The sequence below is a fragment of the Theropithecus gelada genome, chromosome 13, assembly GCF_003255815.1.
Source record: "Theropithecus gelada isolate Dixy chromosome 13, Tgel_1.0, whole genome shotgun sequence".
NCBI classification, from domain to species: Eukaryota; Metazoa; Chordata; class Mammalia; order Primates; family Cercopithecidae; genus Theropithecus; species Theropithecus gelada.
Genome location: NC_037681.1, coordinates 8,088,649 through 8,112,450, shown reverse-complemented (window position 1 = coordinate 8,112,450; position 23,802 = coordinate 8,088,649). Strand labels below are relative to the sequence as shown.

Here is a 23,802-nt window from a genome sequence, read left to right as displayed (position 1 = left end):
AAGACAAAATATACTTTATGTCAAAAACTGTTACAAGAGACAAGGACACTATATAAATGATAAAAAGGTAAATTCACCAAGAAGACACAAATGAGAAATATTGATGCCCCAAAACATCAGACTTCTAAAATAATGTGAAGCAAACATTGACAGAATTGAAGAAATAGTAACATAATAATACTAGGAAACTTCAATACCCTACTTTCAGAAATATAACCAGACAGAATATAAGTAAGGAAATGGAGGACTTGAGCAACATAATAAATTAACTCGATCTGTCAGACATATACAGAACACTCCACCCAACAACAGCAGACGATACATTCTTCTCAAGTGTACGTGGAACATCCTCCAGATAAACTACGGGTTTGGCCACAAAACAAGTCTTAATAAATTTTCAAAGACTGACATTGTTACAAAATTTCTGATCACAATGAAGTGAAACCTCAAACCAAGGAAGGATAACTATAAAATCCACAAATAGGTGAAAATTTAAAAACTCACTCTACAGCAACCATTGGGTCAAAGAAGAAATCCCAAGGAAAACTGGCAAATACCTTGAAACAAAAAAATACATCATAACAAAATTTATAGGATGCAGTGTTAACAGGGAAGTTTGTAGCTGTAGATGCTTACATTGAAAAGGAAGAGAGATCAAAATCAAAATCAACAGCCTGGCTGATTTGGTTCCTTGAAAGTATCAACAAAATTGACAAATCACTAGCTAGATGAAGGGAGAAAAAAGAGAAAACTGGAATAACTCAAATTAGAAAGGAAAGAAGGGATCTTGCAAGCAATACCACAGAAATAAAAAGGATTATAAGACAATATTATCAACAGTTACATGCCAACAGATTGCATCACATAGAAGAAATGAGTAAGTTCCTATAAAAACACAGCTTTCCAAGACTGAATCCTGATGAAATAGAAAATCTGAAAAGGCCGATGATAAGTAAGGAGATTCAATCACTAAAAAAAAAAAACAAAAAAAAAAACCCAACAATGAAAAGCCAGAGAGCTTCACTTTAGAATTCTATCAAACATTTGAAGAATTAACACCCATCCTCCTCATAGTCTTCGAAAAAATTGAAAGGGAAGTAACACTTCCAGACTTACTCTTTGGGGCCTACATTACCCTGATACCAAAGCTAGACAAAGACGCAGTGAAAAAACTACTGACTAATACCTTGATAAATATAGATGCAAAAATCTTCAACAAAATAGTAGCAAACTGAATTCAACAGTACAGTCATGCGTTGCTTAACAATAGGACCACATTCTGAGAAATGTATTGTTAGGTGACTTTTTGTGTAAACATTGTAGAGTATTTACATAACCGTAGGTAATATAGCCTACTACCAGCCTAGGCTATATTATGTAGCCTGTTGTTCGTAGGCTATGATCCTGTACAGCATCTACTATGCTGAATATCTTAGGCAGTTGTAACACAATGTGAAGTATTTGTGTATCTAAACATATAAAATGTGCAGTAAAGATACAATATAACAGATTAAAAAGGGTACACCTGGGCCAGGCTTGTGGCTCATGCCTGTAATCTCAGCACTTTGGGAGGCTGAGGCAGGTGATTACCTGAGGTCAGGAGTTCGAGACCACCTTGGCCAACATGGTGAAACCCCGTTTTTACTAAAAATACAAAAATTAGCTGGGCCTGGTGGTGGACGTCTGTAATCTAAGCTACTCGGGAGGCTGAGGCAAGAGAATTGCTTTAACTCGTGAGGCAGAGATTGCAGTGAGCCGAGATTGCACCCTGCATTCCAGCCTGGGCCACAGAGTGAGACTGTCTCAAAAAAAAAAAAAAAAGGGCAGGTACACCTGAATAGATCACTTACCATGAATGGAGCTTTCAGGACTGGAAGTTGCTCTGGGCGAGTCAGTGAGTGAGTAGTGAGTAAATGAAATTCTAAGACGTGCACACTACAGTAAATTTTATAAACAGTATGCACTTAGACTACACTAAATTTAGAAAAAAAATTTTTTTCACTAACAAATTAAGCTTAGCTTACTGTAATCTTTTTACTTTATAAACTTTCTAGTTTTTTTTTTTTAACTTTTTGACTTCGTAATATTAACACTTTGTTTAAAACACAAACACATTGTACAGGTGTACAAAAATATTTTCTTTCTATCCTATATGTTTTTTTCTATTTAAAAAATTTTTATTTTATTTTTTACTTTCTCAACTATTTTGTTAAAAACTAAGACACAGACACACATGTTAGCTTAGGCTTACACAGGGTCAGGATAATCAATATCAGTGTCTTCCACCTCTACAGTTGGTTCCACTGGAAGGTCTTCGGGGCAGTAACACACAAATAGCTATCACCTCCTATAATAACAATGCCTTTGCCTGGAATACCTGCTGAAGGACCTGCCTGAGGCTGTTTTACATTTAACTTTTTTTTTTTTAATAACTGGAAGTACATCTAAAATAATGATAAAAAGTATAGTGTAGCAGATACATAACCAGTAACATAGTTGTTTGTTATCTTTATCAAGTAGTATGTACTATACATAATTGTATGTGTTACACTTTTATACTACTGGCAACACAGTAGTTTTTTTTTACACCAGCATTGTCACAAACACATGAATAATTTACTGCCGTATGACATTGTAACAGCTACAACATCACTAAGACAATAGGAATTTTTAGCTCCCTTATAATCTCACGGGACCAGCATTGTTATATGCGGTCAATTGACCGAAATGTTATGCAGTGCATGACTGTGTAAGATTAAAAATTGGTAAAGAATGAACTTGAGTCGTTTCAGAGGGAACTCTTTCACATGGAACTAGACATATGTATGGAAGATACAGTACACAGATTTACCTATAAAGTATTCCTGCCAGAAAACAAGTTACGTAGCAACACAAGGAATCATGCAAAATAAATTAGGAACGTGAGATAATTAACTGACCTAGACTCTTCAACAAGTTAATCGTGTAAATAATAAGGAGGTGGGAGGATGTAAAGTGTCCAAAACTTAAAGAGACAGGAGACACAAAGACCAAGAGCACCAAGCAGGCCTGATTATATCTTGTTTTTGTTCTGGTGGGGTTTTTTTTGGTAACAGCTTTATTGAGATATAATTCACATCTTATACAAGTAGGCTTTTAACTGTGCAATTCAGTGTTTTTTTTTTCTGTATTCACAGAGTTGTATAACCATCACTTTAATCAGTTTTAGAACATATTATCTCCTCTCTCCAAAAAAAAAATCCAATCCATTATCAGTTGCCCAGCCCTTTATTCAGCATTTCCAGTGCTAGGCAACCACTCATCTGCTTTCTGTCTTTATAGATTTTCCTATCTGGACTTTTCATATAAACAGATTCATACAATATGTAGTGTTCCATGACTGACTCATTTATTATGTTTTTGAAATTCACTTATGTCATCACATGTATCAATACTTCATTCCTTTTTATTACCAAATAATATTCTGTAATATAGATATAACGTTTTACTTGCCCATATCATTTGAGAGACATTTGGGTTGTTTCCATTTGTTGGCTGTTATGAATGGTGTCGCTATGAACACTTATCTACAAATTTTTGTATGCATGTAGTTTTTCATTTTTCTTGACTACATACCTAAGAGTGAAACTGCTAAACTGCCAGACTGTTTGTCAAAGTGGTTCAACAATTGTACAGTCCTGCCAGCAGTCTGCAGGAGTTTCGATTTCTTTATATCATGGTCAGAACATATGGATTTAAAATTTTTGTCATCTCAGTGAGTATGAAGTGGTCAATCATCATGGTTTTGATTCATGTTTCCCTGATGACTAATGTTGAGCATCATTTCATATGCTTATTGACTGTTTGGATATCTTTTATAGGTAAGTGTCTGTTTAAATCCATTGAGCATTTTTAATTGAGCTATCTTTTTTATTACTGAGTTATTTGTAGGAGGTTTTGTTTTTAAATATTCAAGATGGATGTACCTTATCCAATATGTAATTTGAAAATATTTTCTCCATTCAGTAGTTGTCTGTTGACTTTCTTGATAGTACCCTTTGAAGCATAAAGGTTTTAAATTTTTATAGAGTCCAATTTAGCTTTTTTCTTTGCTTGTATGTTTTGCGTCATATTTAAGAAAACGTTGCCAAATCAAGAGCCACAAAGATTTATCTGTATGTTTTCTTTCAAGAGTTTAATACCTTTACCTCTTACATGTTTAGGCCTTTGATGCATTTTGAGTTAGTTTTCCTATATAGTGCGAGAAGGGTGTAACCTCATTTTTTACGTATAGGTACCCATTTCTTTCAACATCATTGGTTGAAAAATCTGTTCCTTCCCTATTGAATTGTTTTGGTACCATGTCGAAAATAAATACAGTGTAAATAAGAGGGTCCATGTCTGGATTCTCAATTCCATTCCCTTGTTCTATTTGTCTATCCTTATGCCAGTGTCACACTTGATTCATTACTGTAGCTTTGTAGTAAATTTTAAAATCAGAAAGTGTGAGTCTTCCATCTTTGTCCTTCTTTTCCAAATATGTTGTGGGTCAGTGGCATTTTCATATGAATTTCAGGAGCAGCCTTTCAATTTCTGCAAAGAAGCCAGCTGGGATTTTGATTAAGGACTGCACTGAATCTGTGGATTAATTTGGGAAGTCTTGGAATCTTAACAATATTGTCTGCTAATCCATGAACAAGATGTCTTTCCATTTTATTTAGATATTTTTAATTTCTTTCAGCTGTATTTTCTCATTTTCAGGGTATAAGTTTTGTACTTCTTTTCAAAAGTTAATTTCAGAGTATTTTTATTATTTTTGGTGATGACAAAAATAGAATCATTTTCTTAAATTCATTTTTGGATGGTACGTTGCTAATGTATGGTTACACAATTAAAGGCAGGTCAAGATAGGGATACCACCTACTATCACCTCTACTGTTTAACATTGTTCTAAAGCAAAATGATGAGAAAATGGACTGAAATGTTTAGCATTGAAAAGCAGACCTATCTTCATCACTTTAAAATAATGTAAAGGAAAGGAAACCAGCCAAAAAATTAATTGGAACTCGTGATTTCAGTAAAGTATCCAGTTGCTAAAAAGCAAAAAATCTTCCAAATACATCAATATGTAATTTAAAGAAAAGAATTATTTACAATACCAAATTTACAAACCTAGTAAAATAAATAAAAGAGAAAATGTGTAAAACAAAATGTAGAAAATTACAAATTTCATTTAACAATATGAAAACTTAATTTGATAATCAAGGGATTTCACATGTGCTGGATAGAAAGATATATGACATCATTTCTTACTAAATCAAAAAGTTAAATGTAACAATAAAAATGATTTTGGCTGGGCATGGTGACTCACGCCTGTAATCCCAGCACTTTGGGAGGCCGAGGTGGACGGATCATGAGGTCAGGAGATCGAGACCATCCTGGCTAACACAGTGAAACCCCGTCTCTACTAAAAATACAAAAAATTAGCTGGGCGTGGTGGTGGGCGCCTGTAGTTCCAGCTACTCGGGAGGCTGAGGCAGGAGAATGGCTTGAACCCAGGAGGCAGAGCTTGCAGTGAGCCCAGATTGCGCCACAACACTCAAGCCTGGGCAACAAGTGAGACTCCATCTCAGAAAAAAAAAAAACTTAAAAATACGTTACATACTCTTGGATCACTGTTCCTGAAAAAAAATTCATCAGAGATTCCATTCCCATATGTAACATATATTAAAACCACAGTGATTAGAACATTGTGGTAGTAGTATAGGAGCACACAAATTGATAGAACTGTGACCACAAAAACAGATCCAAACTTGTAAATGGATTTCACATATGATAAAAGTAGCGTGTTAAATCAATGGAGGAAAATAGGGATTATTTCATAAATGTATCAAGACTACTGATTTACCATTATAAACAAGAAGGTGGTTCTATGCCATACTTAACACCAAAATATATTGTAGATAAATATTTGGAAGTTATCATGAAACCATAGAAAACCTAAAAATATAACATTAAATATTGATTAAATACGAGGACAAGGTAAAGCATTTTACCATAATGTTTACACAAATGGTAAAAATAACAAAACAAGGGCTCTAGATTTAACGACATAAAAACATAAAACTGTTATATGTCAAAGTATACTACTTATCCTAAAATTCATATGGAATCTGAAGGCACAATGAAAAGCCAAAACAACCATAAAAAGAACAAAGTTAGAGATCTCATACTTTCTGATTTCAAAACTTAGTACAAAGCTACAGTAATCTAAACTCTGTGATACTGACATAAGACATGTAGACCAATGGGATAGAATGGAGAGCCCAATATAAGGCCTAACATATAGTCCAGTGATTTTTGACAAGGGTACAGAGACCACTCAATGAAGGAAGGACAGTCTTTTCAACAAATGATGTTGAAAAACTGCTGTCATGCAACAAAATGAGTATGAGCCTTACCTTATACGATATGTAAAATTTAACTCAGCTGGGCGTGGTGGCTCACACCTGTAATTCCAGCACGTTGGGAGGCCAAGGTGGGCAGATCACAAGGTCAGGAGTTCGAGACCAGCCTGGCCAACATAGTGAAACCCTATCTCTACTAAAAATACAAAAAATTAGCCAGACATAGTGGCAGGCACCTGTAATCCCAGCTACTCGGGAGGCTGACGCAGGAGAATTGCTTGGACCCAGGAGGTGGAGATTGCAGTGAGCTGAGATCACACCATTGTACTCCAGCCCGGGTGACAGTGCGAGAGTCCCTCTCAAAAAAATTTTAACTCAAAATGGGTCAAAGGCTTAAATGTGAGAATTTAAAACTATAAAACTCTTAGAAGAAGCCATAGAGGAAAATCTTCATGATATTAGATTAGGCAGTGGTTACATGGCTAAGACACCAAAAGCACAGGCAACAAAAGCAAAAATAAACCGAACTTCATCAAAATTAAAAACGTTTGTGCATCAACAGATTGAAATGGTAATCTCCAGAATGGGAGGAAATATTAGCAAATTGTGTATCTGACAAGCGATTGCTACGCACAATATATAAGGAACTCCTTCAACCCAGCAAAAAACAAAACCAAAAAAACTCTCTTTTTTAAAAAGCAAGCAAAGAACCTAAATAGCTATTTCTCCAAAGGTAAAGAAATGGCCCCTAAGCACATAAAAAGATGCTTACCATCACTACTCTCTAAGGAAATACACAACCACAGTAAGATACCACTTAACACCTATTAGAATGTTTATTTTAAAAAATAGGGCTAGGCGTGGTGGCTTACACTTGTAATCCACCACTCTGGGAGGCCGAGGCAGGCGGATCACTTGAGGTCAGGAGCTTGAGACCAGCCTGGCCAACATGGGGAAACCCCATCTTTACTAAAAATATAAAAATTAGCCTGGCATGGTGATGCAAACCTGTAGTCCCAGCTACTTGGGAGGCTGAGGCACGGGAATTGCTTGAACCTGGGAGGCGGAGGTTGCAGTGAGCCGAGATTGTGCGACCACACTCCAGCCTGGGAGACAGATTGAGACTGTGTCTCAGTACGTACGTACATACATACGTATGTACATACAAGTGTTGGCAAGGATGTCAGAAAGCGGAATCCTTGTTTATTGGTGATAGGAATGTACAATGCAGCTGCTGTGGAAGACAGTATGGTGGTTCTTCAAAAATTTAAACATAAAATTACCTTATATTATGCAGTTTTACTTCTGGATATACATAATAATTGAAAGCAGAGGCTTGAACAGATACTTAAGCGCCAAGTTTATAGCAAGATTATACATAATAAAATGAAGGTGGACACAATGTAAATGCTCATCCATGAATGAGTGGATAAACAAGATGTGGTATATACATACACAAGACTATTATTCAGGCATGAAATTGACACGTGCTACAACATGAATGAACCCTGAAGACATTGTAAATGAAATAAGCTAGACACCAGATGACAAATATTACATGATTCCACTTCCATGTGTGCAATACCTAGAATAGTCAAATTTTGTGGAGACAAAGTAGGATGGTGGTTACCAGGGGCTGGGGGAAGAGAGTGGAGGGTTATTATTTAATAGATACAGAGTTTCAGTTTGGCATGATGCAAAAGTTTTGGGGATGGATAGTGGTGATGGTTATACAACAGTGTGATTACACTAATGCCATTGGTAAATTTTAAGTTACGTATATTTTGCCATAATAAAGATTTTTCAACAAAGTGTTGACTAGGATACATTTTCACCAGGATCCTGCCTTCTAAGACAGGCCACCCTAAACTTTAGGGTGCTCACTTTGCAAAAGTTAGGCAGTTGCCAGTCAGAAACCAAAGGCATGGCTCACGCCTGTAATCCCAGCACTTTGGGAGGCTGAGGTGGGCGGATGACCTGATGTCAGGAGTTCAAGACTAGCCTGGCCAATGTAGTAAAACCCTCTCTCTACTAAAAAATACAAAAATTAGCCGGGCATGGTGGTGGGCACCTGTAATCCCAGCTACTCGGGAGGCTGAGGCAGGAGAGTCGCTTGAACCCAGGAAGCGGAGGTTGCAGTGAGCCGAGATCGTGCCATTGCACTCCAGCCTGGGCAACAAGAGCAAAACTCCGTCTCAAAAAAAAACAAAACAAAAACAAAAACAAAAAACCAAAGGCACCTTGGGAAGGAAGCCAGAAAATGTTCTTCATTGTGACATTTTGGCCAGGGCAATTTAGCCAGGTGCAGTGGCTCACGCCTGTAATCCCAGCACTTTGGGATGCCGAAGCGGGCAGATCACTTGAGGCCAGCAGTTCAAGACCAGCCTGACCAACATGGAGAAACTCTGTCTCTATTAAAAATACAAAAATTAGCCAGGCATGGTGGTGCACACCTGTAATCCCAGCTACTCGTGGGGCTGAGGTGCCAGAATCGCTTAAATCCCAGAGGCAGAAGTTTCAGCGTGCCGAGATCATGCTGCTTACTGCACTCCAGCCTGGGCTGTAGAGCGGGACTCTGTCTCAAAAAAAAGGAAAAAAAATTCTGACAATTTCAAGTCATCACAGTAAGAAAGAAAAGGCAATGTATCTGATGTAAAGATCACCAGATGATCTTAAACGCTGAAAGGACAAATTGTAAAAAGTGAGTTTGGAAAGAGTTCACAGTTCACTATTACTGCCACCCCGTGAACAAGGACTGTTGTTACAGTGTTAGTAGGATGAAATATGCCAAATCTCTTGAAACATTCAGAAGATAAGAAAAAATACTTTTTTGTTATGTTTGGATTAAGAATATAAATACTGTCGGAAAAGGCTTAGTATTTAGAGGGGATAAGGATATAAATGAAGTGGATATTTTTCATGAAAAAATGAAATCGCTAGGAAAAGGCAGTGTTTACTGTGAAGAAACTGAAAGTCAGATATCTAAGAGAAACTTGACTTTCCAATTTTAGCACATATCAGAATCATTTGCAGGGCTTGTTAAAACTCAGGTTCCTAGGTTCTATCCCTGGAATCTGATTTAGTAGATCCAATGTGGCACAGAATTTTGTATTTCTTTCTTTTTTTTTTGAAATGAAGTTCCAGTCTTGTTGCCCAGGCTGGAGCGCAATGGCACGATCTCGGCTCACTGCAACCTCCACCTCCTGGGTTCAAGTGATTCTCCTGCGTCAGCCTCCCGAGTAGCTGGGATAACAGGCGCCCGTCACCATGCCCGACTAATTTTTGTATATTTAGTAGAGGTGGGGTTTCACCATGTTGACTGGGCTGGTCTTGAACTTCTGACCTCAGGTGATCCACCCTCCTCGGCCTCCCAAAGTGCTGGGATTACAGGTGTGAGCCATCGTGCCCTGCTTTTTTTTCTGTTTTTTTGAAATGGAGTCTCGCTCTGTCGCCCATGCTGGAGTGCAGTGGTGCAATCTCAGCTCCCTGCAACCTCCGCCTCCTGGGTTTAAGCAGTTATCCTGCCTCAGCCTCCCGAGTAGCTGGGGTTACAGGTGTACGCCACCACACCTGGCTAATTTTTATATTTTTAGTAGAGACAGGGTTTCACTATGTTGGCCTGGCTGGTCTCAAACTCCTGACCTCAAGTGATTGCGTGCCTCAGCCTCCCAAAGTGCTGAGATTACAGGCGTGACCCACCACGCCTGGCCAGAATTTGTATTTCTTTTCTTTTTTTTTTCTTCTTTCTTTTTTTTTTTGAGACGAAGTTTCACTCTTGTTGCCCAGGCTGGAGTGCAATGGTGCGATCTCGCCTCACTGCAACCTCTGCCTCCCAGGTTCAAATGATTCTCCTGCCTCAGCATCCCGAGTAGCTGGGATTACAGGCATGTGCCACCACACTCAGCTAATTTTGTATTTTTAGTAGAGATGGGGTTTCTCCATGTTGGTCAGACTGGTCTGAAACTCCCCACCCAGAATTTGTATTTCTGACAGGTTCCCAAGTGATGCTCTTTCTGTAGTTGTAGGGACCACAATTTGAGAACCACTGGTGTAGATAAATTACATCCTAAGATAAGAAAATGTATGGAAAAGCCTTGTAGAAGTGACTGCTAAAAGTTAAGCTTTGAAGGATGAGTAGGTGTTTGTGAGACAGACACCTAGTAGTTGAAGGAGAAGACATGAGCTGCCTTCGTCATGACATGCATCTGTTACAGGGTGTGGGTGAGGTATGATGTGAGGAAAGTTGCAATGAGCTGGAAGTGGAGTCACTGCTGTTCTAGAACTGTGCTGGCAAGTTTGAATGTCATCCCTCAGAGAAGAGGGAGACAGGAAATGGTTTTAAGCAAGGGATCTATATTTTACCATGGAGAAACCTTAAATGCACATTGCTAAGTGAAAGAAGCCAGCCTGAAAAGGCTACATGCTATATGATTCCAACTATAATGACATTTTGGAAAAGGCAAAAACTGGAGTAAAAAGATCAGTAGCTGCCAGGGGTTCTGAGAAAGAAAGAGGAGAGAAGCACAGGCGATGTTTAGAACAGTGAAATTATTTCCTGTGATACATGGTGGATACGTGTCATTATATGTTGTCAAAATCTGTAGGCTATACAATAGAGTGAATCCTAATGTAAACTGTAGATTTTAGTTAATCATAGTGTGTCAGTGTTAACAATTGTTACAAATGTACCACACTAGTAAAGATGTTAATAATGGAAGGTACTAGCAGGTGGGAGTAGGACAGGGGGCGTATAAGCATTCTCAACTTCCTACTCAGTATACTCAGAAACCTAAAACTGCTCTTTAAAAACAAGGTTAGTTTAAAAGTAAACAGGAAGTGGAGATAGAGTAGGCAGGAACTACAAAGAAGATAATGCCAGATGAATTTAGTGAAGTCTGGTTTTTCTTAAGCTATGGGAATGTTTATAGCCCATGACAAAGGTCCGCAAACCTTTTTTGTAAAAGGACAAATGATGAATATTTTAGGATTTGCAGGCCAAAAAGCAAAGTGAAAGATACCAGTACTTACATAATAATGTTATGCCCAGAACGTTTGTTCCCCAAAGAAGACCACCAGAGTCCAGAGTCAAAGCCAAGCGGCAAGGATCTTTACTACAAGTTCGAACTTGGTCCCTCCATTCCACAGCATACAAGAGGGCCTCAAACAATGCGAGTGCTTGCTTTTTATAGCCCGATGTAAACAGGATATGTAAAGTTACAGGGAACAAGGTAATTCTCTCGGTTACAGCATTACAATTGGTTAACATTATACATTTAGCATTCCTTATCGGAGATCTCCCAGGTGATGTTTTTCTGAAGTTTGAAAGAAATATGGAGGAATGTGTTTGTGCTGGGCTCAGGAAGTTGGGAGATATATGGGGGATGTGCCTCATTCCTTTCAATAAGAAATGAAACAAATTTTCGCCAGTTTTTTTGTTGACGAAATTAAAAATGTAATGTGAAGTAAACTTTTTTCAGTAGATCGAATAATGAGGAAACTAGAATTTGGGGGTATCATTTTACTTAATTGGGGTTCCAAGTGTTGTTTCATCAGAATCAATTGCATATTTTTATCTGTTAATGCTGATCTGTAATGAGACTTTACATATTTCATCTTTGCATTTTTTTTTTTTTTTTTAACGGAGCCTCAATCTGTCGCATGAGCTGGAGTGCAGTGGTGCAATCTCGGCTCACTGCAACCTCTGCCTCCCGAGTTCAAGCAATTCTCTTGCCTCAGCCTCCCGAGTAGCTGGGATTACAGGTGTCCACCACTCCCAGCTAATTTTTGCATTTTTAGTAGAGACAGATGGGGGTTTTACCATGTTGGCCAGGCTGGTATTGAACTGCTGACCTCAGGTGATCCACCCGCCTTGGCCTCCCAAAGTGCTGGGATTATAGGCATGAGGCACCATGCCCGGCCTGAAAATGTCTTTTCATACACTAAATATTGTCAAGTAATTGACATCAATCCGTGAGCATATGATTTTGTTTCATTGTGGTAAAATATGCATAGCTTAATATTTATCGTTTTAACCATTTATAAATGTACAATTTAGTGGCATTAAGTATATTCCCAATGCTGTACAACCATCATCACTATCAATTTCAAGAATTTTTTATCATCTGAAACAAATTCTGTACCCATTTAACAATATGTTCCCGTTCCCCCCTCCCCCGTAGACCCTGGTAGTCTCTCATCTACTTTCTATCTCTAAGAATTTGCCTATTCTAAGTATCTCATAAGTGGGACCACAGACATGCATATGACTCTGTCACTTGAAAAGCATTTACAGAATTCTTTTTGATTCTTCTCTTGATATTTCTTTTTGTGTATCACTGTATTGGAGAGTAATCACTTCCAATTGAAGGTCAGTTGGCAGCTCCTTAGTTGCAGTCGAATGGATCTTGAAATATGCAGATCGTTTTGCACTTGCACTGAGATTCAAATAATGCTGCTAGAACTGTAGTTTGGAGTCAGAAAACATATCCGCTGCAAATCTGTGTTGGAATGGTAGTGGAGGTCTCCTCTCTTTTTAAAATATCTGACAACAAAGGAAGTTTATGCAGCTTAACATTATGATTCAAACAATACCAGTTGTTGAAATGACTACTGTAGTGTAAGTTTCATATGCAAGCACTGTTTTGACTTGTAATTTCAGGTTGACTCTAGTAAAAAAAACAAATAATGTGCAGCAAAAGGTAACTTCCAAAACTGTTCAATGATTGAGTGCTGTTCTTATTCAGAAAATGTTCATCTCAGCCATGAGCTCAAAAATTTAAAAAATTCACTGCCATGTGTTAGGGCCATTAAGGATATTATACCTCTATTTCTGATAAAAAATTCACGGAACTGTTGATAGTTAAGTCCCCCAGAGCAAATGAAATTCACCACTGATAACAGCGATATGAAAACACATGATATATTCAAATATTTTTCACCAAGTATTGGCTTACAGATAGTATAATGACTAACCATAGTTTAAATACCTAACATATCATAAGATTTGTAAGTCTTTTTCTGGTCCACCTGTTATGCCCAGACCGTTTATTCCCCAAAGAAGACCACCAGAGTCCAGAGTCAAAGCTAAGCAGCAAGGATCTTTATTACAGGTTCGAACCTGGAACTCTCCCTCGCTCGCGAAACGAGACGGGCAGGAGAGCTCCCCCACTGAGCTCTGAGCAGTGTTATATAGTCTAAGAAAAGTGGGCATAGAGTTATTATACAAATCAGATATATGATTGGCTAGTGTTTGAACAAGGCGATTTGGCTAACTATGATTGGTTCCCGCCATTTCTGATATTTCGGTTCAACCTTTGAGGCGGGAGAGCAGGTTTATGGCAGCAAGAGTTTATCTTACTTAAATACGTCTTGTGACCTTGCCTCAGAACTTACAAAATCTCTGGTACGTGCAGAAAAACAGGTACTCACAGAACTTACGAAATCTCTGGTATGTGCAAAGATTAGAGAGCAGAACAAAGGGTGTAGTGGGGGGGGGGCGGGTACACATCTATCTTTGTGTCCTTTCACACCCACATATAATTTCTCAAACTGTGATGAAAACGTAAATTTATTATCTTAATAATTTTTAAGTATACAGTTCATTAGTATATTCACATTGTCCTTCAACAGCTCTCCAGAAATACTTTATCTTGCAAAACTAAAACTCAGTACCCATTGTCTTTGTTTTGTGCTGTTACAACAGAATATCTGAGACTGGGCAATCTGTAAACAACAGAAACTTATTTCTTACAATTCTGACAGCTGGACGTCCAAGCATCTGACTGGGGCTTTCTTGCTGCATCCTCACATTGCACAAGGCAGAAGAGCAAAAACCAATGAACGTTGTGTGCCCACAAGACCCTATTTTCAATCCCTTTGGACATATACTCAGAAGTGGGATTGCTAGATCATTTGATAGTTCTATTTTCAATATTTGAAGAACTGCTATACTGTTCACCATAGTAAATTAATGCTGTAGGGATTTTGGTAGCGATTACCTCGAATCTGTAGATAGCTTTGGGTAGCATGGACACCTTAATATTACCAAGTTTTCTGACCCATAAACATGAAATTTCATTCTATTTGGGTCTGTTTTAATTTTTTTCATCACTGTTTTGTGGTTTTTAGTGTGTAAGTTTTTTACCTCCTTGCTTAGATTTATTCCTAAGCATTTTTATTAATTTTGATGCTATTTGTAAATGGAACTGTTTTCCTTATTTCCTGTTTGGATTGTTCATTGTTAGTGTATAGAACCACACCTGATTTTTGAGTGTTGATTTTGTATTCAGCAACGTTGCTGAATTTATGTATTCTAACTTTTTTTTTTTTTTTTATTGTGGAATCTTTAGGACTTTCGACATACAAGGTCATGCCATCTGAGAAGAGAGATGATTTTACTTCTTTTACAATTTGGATACTTTTTATTTCTTTTTTTTGCCCAGTTTCACTGGCTGGTACTGTGGTAAATAGAAGAGGTGACGGTGTGCATCCTTGTCTTGTTCCTGATTTTGGAGGAAAGGCTTTCATTCTTTTACCTTTATAGTATAATCTGTGGGCTTTTTATATATAGCCTTTATTATATTGAGGTAATTTACCTCTATTAAGTTTGCTGCGTATTTTTATCATGAAAGGATGTTGAATCTTGCTCAGTGCTTTTTCTTTGTCAGTTGAAATAATCATGTGGGTTTTGTCCTTCATTTTGTTAAAATGTTGAACCGTCCTTGCATTGCAAGAATAAATATCACTTAGTCATGATGTATAATCAGCCATGCACTGCATAATAATGTTTAAGACAATGGTAGACTGTATATATGATGGTGGTCCCATAATACAATGGAGCAAAGAAAAAAAGAATATATAAAAAAACAGATTATAATGGAGCTGAAAATGTCCTGTCACTTTGTGACATCATAGGTGTTATAATATTGTAGCAGAACACATTATTCATATGTTTGTGGTGATGCTGATGTAAACAAACCTGTGCCGCCAGTTACAGAAAAGTATAGCACACACAGTTATGTACAGTACATAATACTTGATAATAAACAACCATATTACTGGTTTATGTATTTACTATACTATTTATTGTTATTTTAGAGTGTATCTCTGTCATTAACTGATGCATGGCTTTATTAAAAAGTTGGGGGGAGAAGTTTATATAAAATTTTACTGAGATTATGACTGTAAGAGAGTATATGGCTACCAACTTTTATTCCATAAAAATACTATTTAGACATTTCTCAGCTTGTGAGGTGTCTATAATTTTTTCGATTTTTTTTTTTTTTTAAAGACACCAGAGTGGTCAGATGGTAGGAAGACAGGAGTCTGGGGGAAAGCATTGGGCAGACCCTTTATTTTGGTTTCCACATGAAGGGCAATGCAGGGCAGGGTGAACAAATAGGATTGGCTAGTTTGAATAATTTTGGCTGGTACTAAGCTCTAGGGGTGGTCCCTAGTGACTCTGGTAAGATTACAGCAGAAAATATTGCCTCCTGGGATACAAGGGCCAGATAGAAGGAGTCTGGCTCTGAATTGGTTCGTTTGTCTATCAGAGGCATACTCTAGGCTGAGCACTTTGCTATATCTAAGAATTGACTGGTCCAGGGAGGGGCAGTCTCTCCCCAACTGGAAAGGTTTTTTAAGATGTCAAAACATCATCATATACAGAAAATTTTTTAAAATACATGTATGTATATACACACAATATGCTCATAATCATTAGTCCAGAGAATCTTTATACAGTTGACATAACCATTTTCCTGATTGCTGTACAATTACTTCCAGGTTTATACTCTTATAAACAGTGTAGCCATAAGTATCTTTGTACATGGCTTTTGGAGGGATCTTCTTAAAATGATTTCCTTAGGCTGGTATCTAAGAAGTGGGAATATTCTGTTAGAGCCTTAGAATTTATCTTTCTGGTCCTGAAATCATTTAGCAAAATGTTATACTTTTGAAGCAAAGTTCATAGACATCCTTAAACATTTAAATATTATTTTTATAAATTAGCATATTAAGATATACATGCAATGTAGACATATAAGAAAGTAAATATTACTCCAGTTTCTGAAATCCAGCTTAAGAAATCCTTTCATATATCTTTTTCAGTATAAATTTATATAGATGTAGTTTATGTAAATGAGATTTTTATTCCATTTGCTTCCTTGTAAACACCTTTTTTCACCCCAGAATATGCCATAGCAATAAATGTAAATCTAGGTTATCATTTTTAAAGGTTACATATGTACTATAAATTTATTTAATCATTTAAGGTTCAGAGATCTTTGTTTAGGTTAATCTCCTTAAACTAGATGTGCTGTTATTGCTGGATGAAAGAAAATGCATATATAAAAATTCAAATACATATTGCCAAATAGTATTGCATATAGTTTTAAACTGAAGATTTTTTGTTGGAGAACCGTTTTTTTGTTTGTTTTTAAAGATAATTTTGGAAAATTGTGGTAATTGATTTCAGACATTTTAAAATACTGTGCCTTTGTATTTATTTTCCATCATTTTGTCTTTAGCTTTTGCCTCTGATGACAGAGCAACTACAGTGGATGCCATTTGTGAATACCAAACTTCACGAGCCTTTTGTAAAATTTATATATTGGTCCCTAAGGCAGCTAGATGCTGGAGCACAGGTAATTGGTTAATAGGAATTTTTCTTCAAGTAATACTCCACCTAATATTCTTGATCTTGTTTCACAATATCTATTTTGAATATATTCTCTGTATTTCAGAACAATCTTCCCTATCTATAAGATATCTTGCTGGGATTTTGATAGGAATTGTGTTAAACCTGTATATCAATTTGAGAATAACTGACATCTTTCCTTTGTTGAGTCTTACAACTCACGAACATAAAATGCCCATTTATTTAAAACTTTAATTAATCAATGTTGTATACTTTTCAGCATAAAATTGCTGCATTCTTGTTTAGATTTTTGGCTGAGTATTGACATTTTTTGAGCACTTTTAATTGGTGTTGTCTTTTTACTTTTGATGTTTACATGTTCATTGATAATGTGTAGACATAAAATTGTTTTTTGTTTGTTTTGTATCCTGACTTTATTAGTTTTAGGAGTTTTCTTGAAGGTTCCTCAGGATTTTTACATAGCAAATCATGTTATCTGCAAATGAAGACAGCGTTGTGTTTTTTTTCCTTTTTGATATGTATGTCTTTAATTTCCTTTTCCAACCTTATTGCATTAGCTAGAGTTTCTAGCAGTATGTTGAATGTGAGTGGTGAGAGTAGTCATCCTCGCCTTGTTTCTCCTCTTAGGTGGAAAATTCATTCTGCGATTACTAAGTATAATATTAGCTGTGGTATTTTCATAGATACTTTCAATCAAGTTCTCCTGTATTCCTGCTTTTCTGAGTTTTTAAAAAATCATTAATGGTGTTGAATTTTTTTAGATACTTTTTTTGCATTGATTGATAAGATCACATGATCTTTTTCATCTTTAACTTGTTAATATGAATTACATTGACTTCAAAATACTAAATTAGCCATGTGTCTCTGGAATAAAACCTACTTGGTTGTGGTGTTTAATTCTTTTTATATGTTTTTATATTAGCTAATTCTATTTGCTAATATTTTGTTAAGGACTTTTGTTTCTATATTCATGAGAGATATTTGTCTATAGTTTTGAACTCTCTTTGGTTTTGTATCAGGGCAATATTAGGTTCATAAAATGAATTGGGAAGGGTCTTATCCTTTATGTTTTCTGGAAGAAATTATGTAGACTTAGTGTTCATTCTTCTTTAAACATTTGGTAGAATTCTCCAGTGAAACTATGTGGATGAGATTTCTTTTGGAGGAGGTTTTAAATCGTGAATTTAAGTTCTCTAATAGTTACAGGTCTGTTCTAGTTACGTAATTCATATCGATGATTTGTAATAGTTTGTGCTTTTTGAGAAACTGAACCATTCAAATGTATGCAAATTTATGTGTATGGAGTTTTTCATAGTATTCTCTTATCCTTTTGATGTCTTCAGTATCTGTAGTGGTAGCCTTATTTCCTTCTTAATATGGATAATTTGTGTTTTCCTTCTTTACTTCGTCTTTTTTGCTGGAAGTTTCTCTGTTTCTCCATTTTATTGATCTTTCAAAGGATCATCTCTTTGTTTCATTTTTATTTATTTATTTATTTATTTATTTATTTATTGAGACAGAGTCTCACTCACTCTCTTACCCAGGCTGGAGTTCACTGGCACAGTCTCAGCTCACCGCAACCTCTGCCTCCTGGGGTCAAGCGATTCTCCTGCCTCAGCCTCCCAAGTAGCTGGGATTACAGACGCCCACCACCACACCTGGCTAATTTTTGTGGTTTCTTTTTTTTTTTTTTTTTTTTTTNGAGTGCAATGGCCGGATCTCAGCTCACTGCAAGCTCCGCCTGCCGGGTTTACGCCATTCTCCTGCCTCAGCCTCCCGAGTAGCTGGGACTACAGGCGCCTGCCACCTCGCCCGGCTAGGTTTTTTTTTGTATTTTTTAGTAGAGACGGGGTTTCACCGTGTTAACCAGGATGGTCTCGATCTCCTGACCTCATGATCCGCCCGTCTCGGCCTCCCAAAGTGCTGGGATTACAGGCTTGAGCCACCGCGCCCGGCCTTTTTTTTTTTTTTTTAAGTAGAGATGGAGTTTCACCATGTTGACCTCAAGTGATCTGCCCACCTCGGCCTCCCAAAGTGCTGGGATTACAGGTGTGAGCCACCATGTCTGGCTGAACCCTTGAATTCTTCAGAAGTTTGTCGTCTTTCTGTTATTCTATTTTTCTAGTTTATTGTATTGTTGAGGTTGTTTTATGGCTGAGAATATGTATTCTGTTGTTTGGTGGAGTGTTGCATAAATGTCAATTTGATCCTGTTGGTTGATGGTGTTTGTGAGTTGTCTATACCCTTGCTGATACTTTGTGCTGTTCTATCAAGTGTGGAGAGATAGATGGATGTTGAAGTCTCCGGCTATAATTGTAGATTTATATGTTATAACCTTCATCTGTTTTGCCTCGCATATTTTGTAACTGTGTTCTTGTAAATTTAGGATTATGTCTTGGTGGATTCGCCCTTTTTATTATTTTATAATGTCCTTCTCTATCTCTGATCATTTGCATTGCCTCTGAAATCTTTTTATCCAGTACTAATATAGAGACTTCTGCCTTCTTTTGATTCATGTTCTAATAATATATCTTTTCCCAGTCTTTTTCTTTTGACCTGCTTATATTATATCTAGAATGAGTTTTTTTTTTTTTTTCCTTAATAAATGGCATATAGCTGGATTTAGGAAAAATAAACTTTGTCAAGCTCTGTGTTTTAATTGGTGTTTTAGGCCATTTACATGTAATGTACTTATTGATATGTTAGGGCTTAAGCTGTAACTGTTTTTTTAACTACTGGGTGGTTCTTTTTGTTTCTCTTTTTCATTTCTTTGGTTCCTTTTCCTGCTTTCTTACGGGTTACTTGAACATTTTTTAGAATTTTATTTTCCTTTATCTGTAGTGTATTGAGTGTATCTCTTTGTATAACTTTTCTAATAGTTCTTCTTGGTATTACATTTGTTTTAATTTAGGATCTTTAAGATGGAGAGTACCCCTCCAATGATTAGAAGCCATAGAAGATGGAAGTAAAGGGTTTTTCTTGTTTGTTTTTTTGTTTGTTTTTGAGACAGAGTCTCACTCTGTTGCTCAGGCAGGAGTGCAGTGGTTATCATAGATCACTGCAGCCTCCAGCTCCTGGGCTGAAGCAATCCTTCTCCCTCAGCCTCATGCATAGCTAGGATTATAGACGTTCACCACCACACATAGCTAATTAAAAAGTTTTTTTTTTTTTTTTTGGTAGAGGCAGTGTCTTGCTTTGTTGCCCAGGCTGGTCTCTAACTCTTGGCCTCAAGTGATCCTCCTGCCTTGGCCTCCCAAATTGTTGGAATTACAGCCATGAGCCAACCCATCTGGCTGCAATAAAGAATTTATTTATTTATTTATTTATTTTTTGAGATGGAGTCTCGCTGTGTCGCCCAGGCTGGAGTGCAGTGGCCGGATCTCAGCTCACTGCAAGCTCCGCCTCCTGGGTTCACGCCATTCTCCTGCCTCAGCCTCCCATGTAGCTGAGACCACAGGCACCCACCACCACGCCCGGCTAATTTTTTTTTTTTTGTATTTTTAGTAGAGACGGGGTTTCACCGTGTTAGCCAGGATGGTCTCCATCTCCTGACCTCGTGATCCACCCATCTCGGCCTCCCAAAGTACTGGGATTACAGGCGTGAGCCACCGCGCCCTGCCAAGAATTTATTACTTTTAGGTCCTGGGAGTTACATGGCAAACCTGGAGTCAGGAAGCACAGGCAGGGAGAGAGAGCGAGTGAGAGAGAAAGGGACCTGTGGACAAGTGCCCTTATTGGATTCCAGGATGTTACCCATACAGGTTTTTCACAGGGTGTTTTGTTTGTTGAGTTTAAAGCAAGCAGGCATGAGTTCTAGGAGGTAGTCACTGTGGCATAGTCACACAGTCTGTAGTGAGGTGTGAAGGTCTGTGAGACAAGTTGTGCGGACTGCATCTAGCTATCCCACAGGGAAGTGGTCATCAGGCAGGAGTTGTCTAAGGCAGATATCTGGATCAAACACATTTAGGAACTAGGGGTGGGGATGGGGATTTAGAACTGGAAACCATGTTAAAAGTGACTGATCCCTGCTTCTAGTGTGAAAAAGTTAAACTTATATTTAAAATGAATGCCAGGGCAACATAAAATTATAAACGTTCACTACAACATTATGTATAACTTATTCAGTCTATTGCTATTGTCAGTTTACTGGTTTGAATAAAATACAGAAACTTTACTTCCCTTTTTATCCCTTAACCTTTTCTATATATGCTTAGAACCGCATTAGAGAATGTTGTCATTTTTGCTTCAAGCATCAAACATAATTTATAAAACTCAAGAAGAGAAGGAAAGTTTATTGTATTTACCCATATTTTTGCTTACTTTGTTCTTCTTTCCTTCCAGATGTGCCACAGTTCCCTCTTTCATTGTATCCTGTCTGTTTAGAGGACTTCTTTATCAGTTCTTTAGAGTAGTTTTTTTTTTTTTTTCTTTTGAGACAGGGTCTTGCTCTGCTGCCCAGGCTAGATGCAGTGGTATGATCTCAGCTCACTGCAACCTCCGTCTCCTGGGTTCAAGCGATGCTCCTGCCTCACCCTCCCAAGTAGCTGGGATTACAGGTGCCCACCACCATGCCCATCTACTTTTTGTATTTTTAGTAGAGACAGGGTTCGCCATGTTGGCCAGGCTGGTCTCGTACTCCTGACCTCAAGTGATCCACCTGCCGCAGCCTCCCAAAGTGCTGGGATTACAGGCATGAGCCACCGCACCTGGCCTAGAGTAGGTTTGCTGATGACACATTCTCTTAGTTTTTCTTAACATATTTTGATTTCTTTTCAATTCCTGAAGGACATTTTCACTGGGTATCAGATTCCAGGGTGACAGTTCTTTACTTTCAGTACTTAAAAAATGTGTAAATTCTTTCTGCCCTCCACGGTTTCTGATAAGAAATCTACTGTCATTTGAGTTATTTTCCCCATAGATGTAAGGTGTCATTTCTCTCACACACATTTGTCTTTAGTTTTTATGTTTGACTATGATGGGTCTTGGTGTTGATCTCTTTATTTTAGCCTGTTTGGTGTTTGCTTAGTTTCTTCAGTCTCTGGGCACGTTTTTTGCCAAGTCCAGGAAGTTTTCAGTCATTGTTTCTTCAATTTCATGTTCTGTGTGCATGTGTATGTGTTTTTGTTTTGTTTTGTTTTTTGAGACAGGGTCTCGCGCTGTTGCCCAGGCTGGAGTGCAGTGAGCCTCACCCTCCTGGGCTCAAGCTGGAACTACAGGCATGTACTACCTTACCTGGCTAGTTTTTTTGCTTTGTAGAGATAGGGTCTCCCGATGTTGCCCAGGCTGGTCTTGAACTCCTAGGCTCAAGTGATCTTCCATCTTGCCCTCCCAAAGTGCCGGGAGTACAACCGTGAGCCACCTTCCCCAGTTTCTTCAAGTACTTTTTTAGCCCTACCTGGTTTTTCCTTTCCTGGGACTCTAATGACATGATTTTAGATGTTGTGTTATTCCCCGAAGTTCTGGTGGTTGTTGTGGTTGTTGTTGTTATTTTTCCAGGTTGTTTGTAGTTGTTCAGGTTGGGTGTTTTCTGTTGTTTTATTTTCCAGTTATTCTTTCCTCCATCCTCTCCATTCTGTTATGGAGACGGTTATTGTATTTCCAGTTCTGAAATATTCACTTGGTTGTTTTTCTATTTCTTCTTTGGTAAGGCTTTCTGTGTCTTCGATGAGATTTTCTAAAAGCGTATGCAGGTGCTCCTTTTCTCATGGCTACTTTAGAATCTTTGTCAGACAATTCTAACATTCTGTCCTGTTGGTGTTGGCAGCTGTTGATTGTCTTTTCTTCATTTAGTTTGAAATCTTTCTCGTCCTTGGAATGATGGGTGATTTTAAATTGAAAACTAGACATTTTGGGTCTAGATTTGTTTCAGCAAAAGTTTTAGCATAACTTAGGTGAAGCTTCAGCAACAACCCAGAGTGCTAGTTTTGGATTTTTTTTCTCTTTTCCTTCAATTAAAGGCAAATACTATCCACACTTTTTTTCTTTCTTTTTTTTTTTTTTTTTTTGAGACAGAGTCTTGCTGTGTCACCCAGGCTGGAGAGCAGTGGCACGATCTCGGCTCACTTCAACCTCCGACTCCCAGGTTCAAGCGATTCTTCTGCCTCACCCTCCTGAATAGCTGGGATTACAGGTGCGCGCCACCAAGCCCAGTTAATTTTTGTACTTTTAGTAGAGGTGGGGTTTCGCCATGTTGACCAGGTTGGTCTTGATCTCCTGACCTTGTGACCTACCCGCCTTGGCCTCCCAAAGTACTGGGATTACAGGCGTGAGCCACTGAGCCCAGCCCACATATTTTTTTCAAGTTTATTTTTTCATTATGAAAGTGTAGTAGTAAGCATTAGAAATAATTTTAAAAACAAAGTTTACCTTAATCCTGTCATTTTAACACACTGTAAGTAGAGTTTTGAACATTTTTTTCTGTTTTTTACACAAAGGTTTGAAAACACCTATGTATTATTTTTTCTAATAAAATTGTATTGACAGTATATGTAAATTAGATTGCACTGCTTGTGTGTCTCACCACTCAACCATTTGGCCTTTGACACTGGCAAAACCTCAATAGATTTGTTTTTAATTTTAGATGCAGAAATTTAAAAGCCAAAACTTACCCACATTGCAGGATCAACACTGAGTTAGGAACCATTTGGTCACAAATTTCCATGCAGATAGGGGAAACTGCTATAAAACTCAGTCACATGAGATTGGAGAATTGGGTCATAATAAAGGAAATTTTAAGTTGTTACTAAATCTGGGTTAAGC

At 37.6% G+C, this 23,802-nt stretch overlaps 1 protein-coding gene across 11 annotated transcripts in view; it reads left to right on the top strand.

Moving 5' to 3' along the window:
- Window positions 1-23,802, top strand: part of CCDC138 (coiled-coil domain containing 138) — a 92,625-nt gene that overhangs the window by 32,527 nt on the left and 36,296 nt on the right. For 9 of the 11 annotated variants that reach the window (XR_003115260.1, XM_025353837.1, XM_025353832.1 and 6 more), the window contains one exon: window positions 16,913-17,029. The exons of the other annotated variants lie outside the window; for them this stretch is intronic. Coding sequence is in view for 8 of the 9 variants with exons in the window: in XM_025353837.1 (XP_025209622.1) it covers window positions 16,913-17,029 (117 nt within the window). In the remaining variant the exon portion in view is untranslated. The remainder of the gene's footprint in view (window positions 1-16,912; window positions 17,030-23,802) is intronic. 11 annotated transcript variants of the gene reach the window in all.